The 13,861-nt window shown below is 43.5% G+C and overlaps 1 protein-coding gene across 11 annotated transcripts in view; it reads left to right on the forward strand.

The window, feature by feature from the left end:
* The window catches only part of CEP170B (centrosomal protein 170B), a 55,855-nt gene that overhangs the window by 17,719 nt on the left and 24,275 nt on the right, over window positions 1-13,861 (forward strand). For 6 of the 11 annotated variants that reach the window (XM_019615920.2, XM_019615919.2, XM_019615921.2 and 3 more), the window contains exons 5-9: window positions 1,056-1,114; window positions 2,428-2,566; window positions 9,907-10,005; window positions 10,509-10,985; window positions 13,107-13,209. In XM_019615920.2, coding sequence (XP_019471465.1) covers window positions 1,056-1,114; window positions 2,428-2,566; window positions 9,907-10,005; window positions 10,509-10,985; window positions 13,107-13,209 — 877 coding nt within the window. The remainder of the gene's footprint in view (window positions 1-1,055; window positions 1,115-2,427; window positions 2,567-9,906; window positions 10,006-10,508; window positions 10,986-13,106; window positions 13,210-13,861) is intronic. The other 5 variants (XM_010711987.3, XM_010711986.3, XM_010711985.3 and 2 more) reach the window with 2 other exon arrangements.

A 13,861-nucleotide genomic window follows, 5' to 3' on the forward strand; every position in this document is an offset into this window, starting at 1 on the left:
TAAGACCTTGAGGTCATATTTTAGTGGCTGTGATACAGGTTTAAACTTTTTATAGAAAGTAATTCTGAGCATTAAGCAGCTGAGTTAAGTGCTTAGTCCTGCAGCCCTTACATGGCTATTCACGTGAAATGAATGATTGCATTTATGAATTGTAGAATTTATTGCCCTCAACTGGAAAGCTTTTGAGGATGTAGGTTTTAGACTTGGCTCTTTTTCAGCATGATTGCTATAGCTGTTAAAGTCTCTTCCTCTCCTTTGCTGCTGTGGTGCTGTGCTTCTTAGCAGTGCTTTCTGTGTTGACCGTGTTCAGCTCAGTGGCGATGGCAGCATCTCCCATGGCCTCCAAATCAGCTGCACTCTATTGCATAAGAGCTGTTTCTTCTTCCATTTACAGCTTTACTCACAGACTGCATGGAGTCTCCATGCTCTGCCAGTATCTCTTGGTTTATTTTTAGTTTAACATTTTCCATCTTTCCGCTTTCATCCTTTTTGTGCTGTGCTGTCCTGATTGAGTTGTTTGTGATGCCATGGTCAGATGCTTCCTTTCTGCTTTTTTTTTTTTCTTTTTTTTTTTTTCTTTTTTTTCTTTTCACAGCATAGCTGGGGATTTTTGCCTAGGTTCAGACATGTTGAATGCTTCCCTTCCATAGAGGTCACAGCAGCTCATGACCTGATTTACTTTTCAGTCACTGCTGTTTCCTGGATGAAAGGCCTTGCCTTGTTCTGACTATGCAAGTCTGCTCTGTCTTGGCCAGGATGCTGTGGGGAGCTGGGAGCAGGCTGCAAGCTGAGCCAGGGCTCTGTTTGCTCCCTCATCCTGTACTGAGCTGCTGAGCTCCTTCACTGCTCCTATTGCATGCTACTCTCCAATTGGGTCCAGAAAGAAAATATAGTTGCACCCTCTATACCAAAATACACACATCAAAGACTGTCTTGCTATGCAACTGAGGCAGCTTTCAGCACCTCTTGTTATTTTATGCTGTTTTCTTTATGACTAAACACTAGATTTCTCTCTGCATCCGATTCCTTTGGTGTTTCCTTAACAAGGTCTGTACATTCAAACATGTATGTCCTGGAGCAAATTCAACACAAGGTCCCAGAAGAAGCGTTAAAGGTAAGGGTGTGTGGGTACAAAGGGTGTGTGGGTGCAGGTGTCATTTCTTTTGGTGCTCTAGTAATGATCACGCTGTCTCAAGTTTTAAAATACAGCAGAAAAATGATCCACATTGTTATGCTGTCCTTGGATTGAAGCTTGCCAAAGCAGATGCGTTTCCCAGTTATCTCATCTCTGATCTCTCTTACTCTGCTGCTAACATCTAGATCAATTTATTTATGATCTTGTGGCAGCCAACAAAAAGGCTACTAAAGCCATAATGTGTTAAAGAGCAGTCAGTGCATTAACTTTGGGGTGAAGCAGAGCAGAATTAGTTCTGCCCCAGGAGTGGAGAGCAGTTGCCTTTCCTTGAGCATGGTGACATTGACCAGCTCTGTAATGCTTCCTCCAGCAGATTGAACTTTGCTTAATTTATTCCCATTATCTCATTTGTGCCTTCAAGCTCCACAGTCTTCCTTACTGAGCAGTCCTCTTAAGAGTAAAGTGTTCTTTAAACAAAAATTTCAGTATCAGGAATAAAATATACAAGCATCTCCTGATGTAAGACAGAAAAGCAACCCTCAGAGGCAGGAAGGCTGCCTTTGAGCTGAGTTCAGCCCCCAGCGCCAGGCATCACCTGTTGGCTAGCAGATGATGTTGTCTTAGCCCTGGTTTCAGATTTAGGACTTGGAGAGGATCAGAAGTGTAACAGCCAGGACTGAGTAAATGAATCACTGACTTTACTCAGGGGTAATCTGGATGGGTACACCCTTTTATTAATTTGCTTGTAATAAACCCACTTTTAATTAGCCCATTTACTAAGCCGCAAGTTAATGTGGAGTCTGCTCTAAGGCAGGCTCATTGTTTTCCTCACTGGTGAGAGAGTTTACAAAGAAATAATTAAAATACATCTTAATTGCCTTTGCTGAAAAATTGAGATAATGCAGTTGGGGCATGGGAAGAACTAATAACTTTAAGAACAAAGGGGATTTCAGAATTTGAATTCTGAATGGAAAATGGCATAAGTTCTGATTGTTCTTAGTTTACTTTTTAAAGGGTTTTCTAATTAGCTATTTTGCAGGGCTATGTGACCTCATGGACTGTAACTGTCATTTATTGTCTTCCAGATGAGGTATCTGAAAGCCTCTCTGATGACACTTGTGTTCTCTAGCCTCTACGTAGGTGTGTTTCCCATTTGTCACAGAGTTTAGCCACAACATTTGCCTTTGCATTGCCACAAGGGAGTGCACTTTGTGGGCAAGGGAGGTTATCGTCGCCACAGGCTGCCATGCAGATTGCATGGGCACTCTGCAGCTGTCCTTATGTCTCTGCAGCATGAGAAGTACACCAGCCAGCTTCAGATGAATTTTAAAAGCACGACAATGAAGAGGGTGGAGCAGCCCATGGAGCACAGTGTCTACGCTGAGTCCCCACAAGCAAAGCTGGAGAAAGGAGAGAGGAAGCCAATTACAGGTAATTGCTCAGGAACCAGTTAGTCAAGATTCACAACAGTCAAAGTGCTGCTTGATCACTGCACTGGGTCAGAATCAAGTGTGGTGTGAGTTACACGGTGTAGAAGCTGATACTAAAGGATCATCTTTCTAAACCTCTAAGTATTTCACATTCTCAGTTTTAGGAGAAAAAATATAATTGGCATGGTGGTTCACACATGTCTTGTTGCTGTGAATGCTGGAGAGCCTGTGGGCTGAGCAGGTTTGGTGAGTTCCTTGGCACCTGTCTGGTCTATTTTTATGTTCTTAATCATGAACTGGTGTTTGAACGGAGGTGGTGACTCAGAGTGGAAGATGCATGGTACTGGAAGGCGAGCAAAGTGGCAGCAAGGGATTTGTTGCAAAGAGTCTTGTATTAAACAGTCTTAAATTACTGTATTTCCTAACACCTCGTTATGTGAGATCGAAACTGACTGCTGAACCTGGGAGGTGTTTGCTTTAGATTCATTGTTACCTGGCTGCATCATGTCCACTGGAAAAATTTGTTCTGTTGCACATTTCTCTACTCACTGCTAGCTTCCTTTGAAGACCCTTTTTCATACCTCCATCTCCCTGTTCCCTCCCATGGTGGGCCAAGACATTCCCAGCACTTTTTCCTTGCTTCTGAGCTTCCTACCTCCTTTTTACGTACTACCCTGGTATGTCTTCTCCCTGTTTGGCTCAGTTGTCAGTTGGTGGTTTTCTAGATCTTGATGATACATGAAAAGAAGAAATATGGCTCTAAAGCATCCTGATGACTAATGACTGACAGAGTGGAGTCTTGCTTACCAGAATGGCAGAGTGACTGGGAGCTGTCCATGTGCAAAATGGATCTGTTTGAGGAAGGGGTAGGGAGAGGAAGGTGATGGGCAAAGACAGGATCTTGGGAAAGGTGATCTATACATAGATAGAACAGCTTTCTAGAAATGTGTACAACTTTGGATAAATCCGTTAAGGTCTTTTTTGATACCTAATTGGAGTGGGTTGGCTGACCTTAATCTCCTATGTATTGTCTCTGTGAAAGTCCCTCTAAGCTGACATAATATACTAAAACAGAGTAATATTTCTCTCTCGTATATTTGCCTGTGTTTTTGTTCCCTCCAGCTGTGCAGGGAAATGCACACACACCTATGTGTTGACTGCTGTTCTCACACTGTATGTTGATTTAGATGTGTTTGTGGGTCGCCCTGCCCCCCGAGGGGGGAGTGTTTATGACTTTGCCTCACAAGCATGGGGCTGAAAGGGATGAAGTCGGTGATTAGCTGTGACACTGTGGAGGGTGAAAAGAGGTGAACCTCGCTGGTGGAGAGCTCTCCAGCTGTGCTGTGAAGGATGCTGTGTTCTGGAAGGTGTTGCTTGTCACTGGTCTGTGAGGTCTAGGTATAACCAGTTTGTGTTTGCTGCTCTGTTGCATGAATATTCTCATTTTTATTCCTGCCACCTTCCAAAATACACACTGGCTGGTTTTAACCTACATAGCGTAAGTGGTTGATATTTTGGAAAATCTTCAAAGTCAGGCATGGAGTGACAGTTCATCAGGGTGACCCATTTCTCATCGTGTGGCTCATGGGTATGTATTGTGTATTTGTCATTGGTAGTGAGTGTAGACTGTAGGTCCAAGGCCAAAAAAAAAAGGGGGGGGGGCTGTGAGCACTTTCTGAGGGCTAGTGATGAAGGATGCCACATGCAATGGGGCTGATGGGCAACTGTGAGAAGTCTGAGGTGCTGCTAACCTGCTGAAAGGTGGGGGAATTCAGGATGTTTTGTTGGAATTATTTTGCTGGTATTATTTTGCTGGTTGGACTGAAGCCTGTGAAGCAGGGGAAGGAGCCTGAGCATTAAATCAGCTCCTTGCTCTCCCATGAGCATCTCTGTCACGTGAGCAGAATGATCAGTGGGTTCCTTTTTCATCTGCAGTGTGACTAATTCACCTTGTCTACTGCTGTACACATACACAGCTTTTCTGTGGTGCTTGGAGGAGTGGCTGCAAGTTAAATGATTAGTGGAAAGAGGAACGTTGTGTTCTTACGGGGAGAGGGCTTGCTTATGGCAGCAGAAAGAGGCTTTGGGGAGAGAGCTGTTTTGCTAAGCCCGTAGGTATTTAGGAATTTGCATTGACTAATTAAAGTAAGGTCTGGGTGACAAAAGCCTTTAGAAGGATCTCTTCTCAGGGCCTGGCTGGAAAAGAGGTAGAGGCGATGCAGGCTTTCAGGGAAGAGGTTTAATAAAACAATGTGAACAATTAGAGCTGCTTAGAAAGGGGAGGAGGTGAGGGGGTGAGGATAAAGAGATCCAGCAGAGGGAATTGGAAACAGCTCAGACATTTATTCTTTATGCTGTTGGGCATGCAGCTTCTTAGTGTGTGTTGCCTGTGAGCAGGAAACCATCAGTCTTTGTGAGATGTTTTTAAGGCAAGAAGTTTGATAGGGCCTGTGGTTGGATATTGCTGTGAGTTAATACTAAAAAAGGCCATCAGCTCTGGTGCTTAAAGCGTGAGGTGATGAGGAGACCAGGTACAGCCTTCAGTTGTACCTAACACTTGCATTCCCCATCTGTTGCTACCTGAGCCGAGGTGGGGGATGAGATAAGCTACTTTGTGGTCTGCTGTCAGCACAGGCTGATCTAAACTTACTGTAATTTTTTAAGCCCTCACAGGCTGATGGCACTAGATAACGCTGAGGCTGATGCCTAACCTCTGAATAACTGCTGCAGGCCTGAGTTTCCAGGCATGGAGGCTGCCCACAGCTTGTGACTGAGATGGGCATTGCCAACTGCAGGAGCGGGACTTGGGCTTCTCCTGAGATCCATGGAACAGTCTTCTTTGCTGGGTTAGTGGCCCCTTTGCCAATCCTGTCTGTGTCCATGCTGAAGTCTGCAAGGAGCAGTGGGAGTTGTGCCCGGTTGTGCAGTGTTTCCATGGTCCTTGGCTGCTTTCCCCATGAGATCATGGTAATAGCTACTTGGGCACACAGCTTCACCCTGGCCTCTAATGTAGGAGAGCAGTGGTGTATCTGCTTTTCATCTGTGCTAGTTTGGCGGTATCTGCAGCATGCTGAAGGCTTCATTGTGTAATTGGTACAAATAAATTTATGATTATCAGCCTGATTTGAAAGCCTCCAGGATTTTTGTGCACTCACAGTAGGTACAAAAGTCCTGAATTTAGGTTTGCTGCATGCACGAAATAAGCACTGCAGTGAAGAGCCAAAGAGCTGTTTTGTGTTTGTTCCTGTTATGTTTCAATTCTGTATTTTGAAGAGGAGGAAAAAAGCAGAGATGTCAGAAATTAGTTTTAAAAATTTTTTAAAGCTAGATCATCATATTTTTTTTCTCTTTTTTTCTCCCCCAAGGCCCTTACCTTGAGAAGCCCACTCTGCATCTTCCTAAGATGGACGTTTACTTTATTAATAATGAATCAAAAACAGCTTGACTTAGAGCAAGCTGGATTTCTCGTGCTGGTGTTCTGACTTGCTGCAGACAGCTTCAAAGCTGTGTGTGCTTCTGTCAGCACAGAAATTTGCTGTTGCTGTCTGTGTCCCTCTAGAGACTGTTTGAAGCTTTGCGTGGACCCAGGCAGAGTGAGCCCTTATTCCTGTCCCAGCCTGGCAGCCACTTTCAAAGGCCATCAGACTGGTGCTGTAGGAGCTGTGCTCATCGTGAAAGCTCTTCTGCCCATTTGCTGATGGAGAGCAGCATTAAGGCAGACTTTCTGCTTTCCCTTTCATCACCTGGACTGTGTTTTTGGTCCTGCCCTTGTGTTGTTCTCTGTGATTCTCTTCTAAGTACATCCTTTGCACTGAAGCAACTCATTCTCTGTTATTGTGGTGCCTCTTCAGATGATCAATAGTTCTGTATTAGTTTAGACTTGTAAAAACACGTGGGCATCCCTTGTTTTGTACTAACACAGACTTCATTTTGCCTTCTGAGTGGCTGCTTCTAAGACTGAAATCCAGGAGCAGAACATGTGCATGTCAGTGCTTTCCCTGTATTACACTGTCACCCGTAGCTCTGTGTGTGTCTGGCTGAACGCTCATGCTGACCTCAATTCAGTTATCTAAAAGGATGGTTTTCAGGCTGTCTGCCTGAATTGATGAGCCAAGGAATATGTCTAAATGAATTGGCACCATCTGGCCAGCCTGGCACAGAATCGAGAAGAGGTGGTAACGAGCTGCCATCAATTGGAGGAAGTCTCATATCATTAACATGACTGTTAGTTCTCACTGGCCTTCCTTGCTTCACTGCTAACTCGAACAAGCCCTGAGCCTCTGTGCATCTAAGAGCTCCCAGCTCACATCAAGATCCATCGGGCAGGCTGAGGCCATGTAGCAGTACGTGTGGCTCAGGACACAGGCAGGTGTGCTGCTCTGGGTGCTGCTGGTCCAGGTTAAGGCTGCTACACAAAACGCATCCCAGCTGGCAATGGGTAGCCTGCAGCACCACTGCATATGTGGCTGCTACCTGGCCTGCACCTGTCACTGCCATCTGTTTAGCTGCCTTTCTGTGCCTCCTACCCCTTCTGTACAGCTCCATGGGGTTGGAGCAGGAGGAAGGCATCAGGGCACTTCTGCTGGAGGATAAGAAGGGGCTGTGGTTTCTGACATGAGCAAGGCAGCAAATTCATGGAGCTCTTCTCTAGTTATGGATATTTTCTTCTGGCTCAGAATCTCTCCACGTGTAGCAGAAGTTGAAAAAGAGGGTGTCTGCATCGCTTAATAATGTTAATCAAAAAGCACATTAACGTGAAAGCTCCGTGGAAACATTAATTGCTCTTAAAATATTGAAACTGTCCTCCACTAGCAAGATACTGACTCCCTGGTTTCCCAACTGTGCTTTTTGCAGTCTTCAAAATGAAGTTTCAGTTTGTAGTGGTGGCTGGGAGAGGGGAGGAAGGGAAAAATAACTGATCTGATGGGTTGCACTGGCCATGCACTGCTACAGACTGTTGCTGGTGGGGCTCGGGGCCTCATGTCATGGCCCTCAGTGCAGTGTGTGCAGGATGTGTTCTCAGTGGCTCCTGCCCTGCTGGAACCCTGCGTGCTCTGCCCAACCACAAGCATGCTGGGTTTGGCTTTGTGCTGGCTTTCGTCAGAGAGGGAATTTGGGGAATTTCCAAGCACCTATTAGGGCTTTTTAGGCTAGTGGAGGAAATTTGAGAAGGTAGAAAAAGTGGCTCATTACTCTGTAAATTCTTTTCTTTTCTTTTTTTTTAATCCTTCTTTTTTGCTTTACATGCAATCCCAAAATTCCCTCAGCAGGAGGGTCTGACCAGGGTTGACCTTATTTCCTAGCTGCCTTCTCCCCTGCAGTAAAAAGGCATTAGTAACTGCAGATGTATGGAGCAGCAACTGGGAAGGTTTGTCCTGGAGTATATAATGAGCTGTTTTAGCTTCTGCCTCTGTGAAAACTAAGCATTTCCACCAGCAACTGGAAAGAAATCAGTATTGAACTGGTCAGATTTGATCATGCAAATCTGAGACAAGTGTCCTTTGTTTCTTGGGGGTTAAGCCCCTGATGGAGGTGGTGATGATCCATTGAAGAGTGTGCCTGAAAGCAGTGGGCACAACAGATCCCACTTGGGTGTGGGATGTGGGTCTGCTCCACGAGTCTGAAGGGTGGCTGAGAGCTCTCTTCAGCTTTCAGGACAGGTCTCAACCTAGCAGTGCCCCAAACTGTCTTGGGGTTCCTCTCCCTTTGACAGGTTTCTGAATAGGTTGGTTGCTTTTTTCCCCCTCTTCCTGGAGTAGTTTACCCATTTTCAGCTATGACACACGTTGCTTGGCAGTTGCAATTTATTCATGGTGAGAAATGTTTCCTCCTTTGAACTTTCAAGGACTGCCTACATAATGGGAACACAGTTTATCTTCTGCACATTCTAGGCAGAACAGAGAGTAATACTTCAACTCTTTTGATCCTCGGTGTGAAGGGAAGCAGTGCGTTTAGTTTTGAAATATGAAAATCTCTTGAAAAGGTCCTGTGGGCTGGGTCTGTACAGCAAAACTTTTGCCTGTGGTCTGATAAAGTATAAGCTTATGCATTTCTGGAACTGTCCTAGAAAAACAAATGTTAGGCAGTGGCCACTGGGTTTGGGTAGCTTTATAAACAGCAACATAAAGTCGGGCTTCTTTTTTGCTTTGACTCTTAATTCCCCCCCTCCCCTCCTCATTTCCTTCATGCCACCAACTGCTATCTGTGCTGGCCCTATTAAAGCAGGGAATGCAGAGTGGCAGGGTTGTGTGTGAGGGCTGCTTGGCACAGGCAGTGTGATTATAAAGCCAGGAGCTGAGCAGCAGCTGGTGGTAAGAGCCCAACTGTCGCTTGGGCTGCTGGCTGGGCTTTGATGTGTTCAGTAAAGTGTGTGCTGATGGAGAGAGTGTGCGAAACTGGGGTGTTAACCGCAGTCCCCAACCTGTACTTGCGTCTCTATCACCTCTAGTTGAAAGAAGAAAAGCTACTTCATTTGCCTCTCTGAAACTATTATAAATAACAATGACTATTACCACAGGTAAATTGAGCTGTATTGTTTTTTTACTTGAAACATGAACGGGGCAGCCTAAGGCAGTGCCAAAATGCAGAGTTTCATGGTAGACAAAGGAAGAAGAGGTGAATCAGTTCTTTCCAGTACCTGTTGGTGCAAAGAACTGCTGATCTTCAGTGAGTGCTATTTGAGTAGAGACAGTGATTGAAGTCTGGCTCTTCTGGAAGAAATGATTCCGTGAGAAAAAAAAAATCTCTGTCTTGCAGTGACTGTGATCCACTTGACTTACTTTTATGCTTTTGAGAGCAAGAGTTTACTTCTGCTTTATGTATGTGTAAGGAGATGGTTTTACTGTTTTCCCTAAATTTGTAACTCTTCAAGAATTTCCTGTTGTGGGATGTGTATCAGTTAGAGTGGGAGGAGTGAATAGCTGGAGAAAATCCCTGGCCTGACAGCATCCCAGTCTGTGGTGGAGGAAAAAAGAGTGTAGCTAAAGTCTTCCTAATTAAGATCAGGATAAAAGTCTGATTTTCACCTGAATTGCAAATGAGTTTGTGGTTGGCATTTTGTAGTCTGTCCTGCTGAAAATCTTCTACTTCCTGTGAATAATGAGTCTGGAAAGGGAGAAAAGCCAGTATTTGGGGATCACAGCTATTAAAGAGTGAAGAGAGATGAAGTCAGCCTCTTCCGGCTGAAAGTGAAAAAGGAAAGGAAAAAAGCTGAACACTCCCATTATTATGTATAATTTGCTGTTGTTATAACTGCAGTGTAACAGGTACATGATCTTATCTGATCCTGTTATTTTTCCCCTCTTGGCATGTGCTTGATTTCTGTGAATATCTTCTTCCTAGAGACCAGTAGTTATCGCACCCCTCTTTATGGGCAGCCCTCCTGGTGGGGGGAGGATGATGCAAACAATGAGGACAGAAGGCAAGAAGAGCATTACTCAGGTAATTAAGGTGATTTTGTGGGGAAAAGAATGGGGGTGAAAGGTGACAAAATTTCTGCGTATTTCTTATCTTTCTTGTATGAAGTCATCCTGCTTTAGGGCTTTAATTACCACTTTTCTTGTACTTGCTGTATTTGCATGTTGCTATGTGTAGATTGCTGCCGATGAAACCAGGGTAAGGGAAAATTAAGATGTTTCCACTAAAGTAAGTCAAGGTTAAAACAATTGTGGAGTTATTTAGTATGTATGAGAAAGGTATGCAGAAAATCTTGAAATGCCACCAGTCACATAGATTCTGCCAACATGTATGTGTGTATGTACACAGTTGTATTTAACTCTTTGGAGAACAGTGGGAGTAAGGGTAAAGTGAATATGAGAAATACTGGTCATTGGAAATCATACGTTTCAGTGAAGAGGCCAGAGTACAGAACTGCTATTTTTTCTTTAGTTCGTTTAGGTACTTCAGATAATGTTTGTTAATTTACTTTTTTTTTCCTCTTGTAGAAAGATCAAAAGAGATGACCCAGCATGAAGAGGAACTGAATGGTAATATTTCTACCTATAGAGATTCCCAAGAACAGTCTGTGTTTGCCTTCCGGAGGGAGCCAAGTTACTTTGAGATCCCAACTAAAGAATTTCAGCAGCCATCAAAATCTCCAGAAACACAGGTTCATGAGATCCCAACAAAGGATATTGATGCCATAGTAACCCCAGTTGTGCAAAGCCATGCCTCTTTCACCATTGAATTTGACGATGGAACCCCTGGCAAAATAAAGATCAAAGATCACGTAACTAAATTTTCGCTCAGGCAGAGAAGACCTTATAGTAAGGAACCAGCTCACACAGAAATGATGTCAGCGGAGAGCAAGGTGGCTGACTGGCTTGTCCAGAATGACCCAAGTTTGATTAGACGGCAGTCTCCAGGGGAAGATGTGTACAGCACCAAGAGTGACCTGCCAGTTCATGTGAAGACACTTAAAGGTGAGTGAATGTCTTGCTATGTGGACAGTGTTCTCTGTTGACTGTGCAAATGCAACATACTAAAGGGGGTAAATCCTCTGCCTGTTGAGCACTGCACTTGTTTATCTCTGCACCAATTATAAACAATGGAGAATATTTCTTTAATGACCGCTAATGGTTTTGAACCCAGTTAGTGGGCTCTTCACCCAGTCCTGAAGTAATGTGTGATGCTGGCCTGGGGGCTCTCTAATCTGGTTCCTCCACTTGTATATCTCCATCTTGGCAGTAGCAGTGATTGAGAAAATGATTTTGTTTTTAATTGTTCGTAGTCATTTCCATGTGGTCCGGCAGGCTAGTGAACACAGGTATTCAGTCAGTTTTCTTTTTTTGGCTTCTCTTATCTGAAAGACTGACTTTTCTTTTTAGCTGAAGATTCTGAGTGTGATGTATTCTGCAATTATCATGCAGTTACCAGAACCACCTGGTCTGATTAGCAGAGGTCTTGACATAGGGATTGGTAATAGACCTGAGATATGTGTGATCACCAGTGGAAGAAATTGTGTTTGTGAAAGAAGGTTTCTTCTCTTAAACTAGAACTTCTCTGAAACCCTACTCTGTTCAAAAATGCCAAGTTTTGTGGACCTAGGTCCTGTTAATTGTAGTATTGTGAGGAATTCTTTGGAGATTTTCAAATGTAGTTTTGAACTTTGTAGTTCTTAGTGCAGATGATGGGAGTTAAATGATTCTCGGGTGACTGTGAATGTATTTGTTGAGATCTGAGTTTGCTTGGATGCTTCTCTTGAGTTGTGCATAGAGCAGTGAAGAAAAGACCATGGTTTACTGCATTCACACTGCCTCTGTACTCAACTTTTCCAGCCTTGCCAAATGCATTACTACAATCTGCAGACTTGGACTGTTGAAGCCATGTTGAAAGTTACCAGACCTACCTGTGCTTGAGGTCGTTTTATAGAGAACAGTCATGTTTTCCCTGAAAGGAATATTTGTTTAGTGTTGGAGAAATGCTCTCTTTTAATATGAAGAGTTTCATCTATTGTGCTTCCAACTTATTGCTCTTGTGTATGGCTTTTTTAGAAGCTCATGTGGTTAGGAAGGTCTCAACTATCCAGATGTGATTTGGCATGACATGGGAATTGCATTGTTTTGCTATCATTATTTTCTAATGTAGGACAATATTGAAGTGGCGTGTCTGAGCTTTCAGTGTTGTCTTGACTGTTTGAGGAAAGTATGGGTTCTGTTTGTTTCTTAACTTGCTGAAGAACATAGTCTGTCAGGGATTCAAATGTGCTTCCGTCACTCTACTTTCTCTCTTGGGAGAAACTAGAGAGTTAGGCAGCTCTTCTTATGATTGTCCTGGGCAGTACATGAGAGGGTACCAGGCTGGCCATGCTTTACAGTCCATAAGGCGTGGAAAGAAGCTGAGGTAACCTAATGCATAATTTGCATTTCAAAAAATCAACTATTTGGACATTTGATTAAAAAATACAGTGTTGGTGGCCTCAGGAGTTTATCTACCTCTGCTTTGGCAGAGGACAGCCTGTCATTTATCTGCGATAGTTGTGTAGCATGTTCTTCTTGTGGGGCTAATTTTGAAGATGTCTTGGAGGCTACAGCTGGCTGCCTACCAGGTTTGCGCCTTTTGAATCAGAGACAGACTCTGTTTGGTGTTCTTTAATAACATTTGTTCCATTTATTATCAACGTGATGTATGTAAAGCCTAGTACTGAGAGTAGGGAGTTCAGGTTTGAGGGGATGTGTGTGGTGTTCTGCTGAGGGGTCTATAGACACTGGATGTTTTTACTTGCATCCTCACAGTTTTGCATTCAGCAGGGTATTAGCCAAGACCCTTTAATTTAGGAGCTTTCCCTTGCAAAGGCAAGGCTTATCAACCTCAAGGCACAATGCAAAGTCTGATGGGTTTCTTCAGGAAGGTGTTAGGAAACTATCCTCAGAGGACTGACTCCTGGGTTGCATGGTTCTTGTATTAAATTTTAATCTTTCACAGTTAGCTTGAGATAATAAATGGTCTTCATCCTGTGCCTGGAGAACTTGCAAAGTAGGTTTGAGCAGTTTTCCTTTCAAACACGTGGTATTTTAGCCAGTATATCTTGCTGCATGTTACAGTCGAGAGCGCAGAGACCTCTTTCCCCGTTCTCCCGATGACAGGTTCCCGGTCGTTGACTGAATCAAGTTGTGTGTCTTCACACCCGTTTCCTTCTCCAAAAAAAAGGTTTGTGTTTGGTCTTTTTTTTTTTTTGGTTTGTTTTGTTTTAACATACTCTGTGAGGGTCCTGAACTAAGGTGCTGAGGTGCAAAGCATCACTGATACAAAAGGAAGATTGTAAAGATGCTGGTCAGTAACATATGTAAAAAGAAGGATAAGCTTACTTTAAGCTTAGAATGATTTAACGTTTGCGTGGCTGGTGATTGGATGGTGTGATTTCTGGGGTGTCATGGTGTGATCCCTTTTCTATTAGCTGTTTTATTTCTCCTTGTAACATGGGATAACATGGGTGCTCAGAGGCGCATGCACTCATAACATGCTGACCTGGTGACTTTGTCATCATTGGGATTTGGTTCTGTAGGATGCAATGCACAGGGTTTCTTTACTGATTCTGTAGAGATTTCTGCTCTGTAACATAAGAGTTCAAGATCACCTCATTTTGTTTTGCAGTAATGGGTGGAATTGTAAAATAACGTCGTTGCTTTTATTTAAATGGCAAAAAGAAAAGAAACAACACATGTTTCTAAAATGATCTGCTTTACAAAATCCAAATCCCTTGTTACAATGATTTTTTGCAGTATTTTGCAAGTTTGACAGCGAACCAGTGAAAAGTTGATTGGGAGACAGCACCCTTCTTTCTCTCTCTTTTTTTTTT

This window comes from Meleagris gallopavo, chromosome 5 (genome assembly GCF_000146605.3).
Source record: "Meleagris gallopavo isolate NT-WF06-2002-E0010 breed Aviagen turkey brand Nicholas breeding stock chromosome 5, Turkey_5.1, whole genome shotgun sequence".
In the NCBI taxonomy this organism is placed as follows: domain Eukaryota; kingdom Metazoa; phylum Chordata; class Aves; order Galliformes; family Phasianidae; genus Meleagris; species Meleagris gallopavo.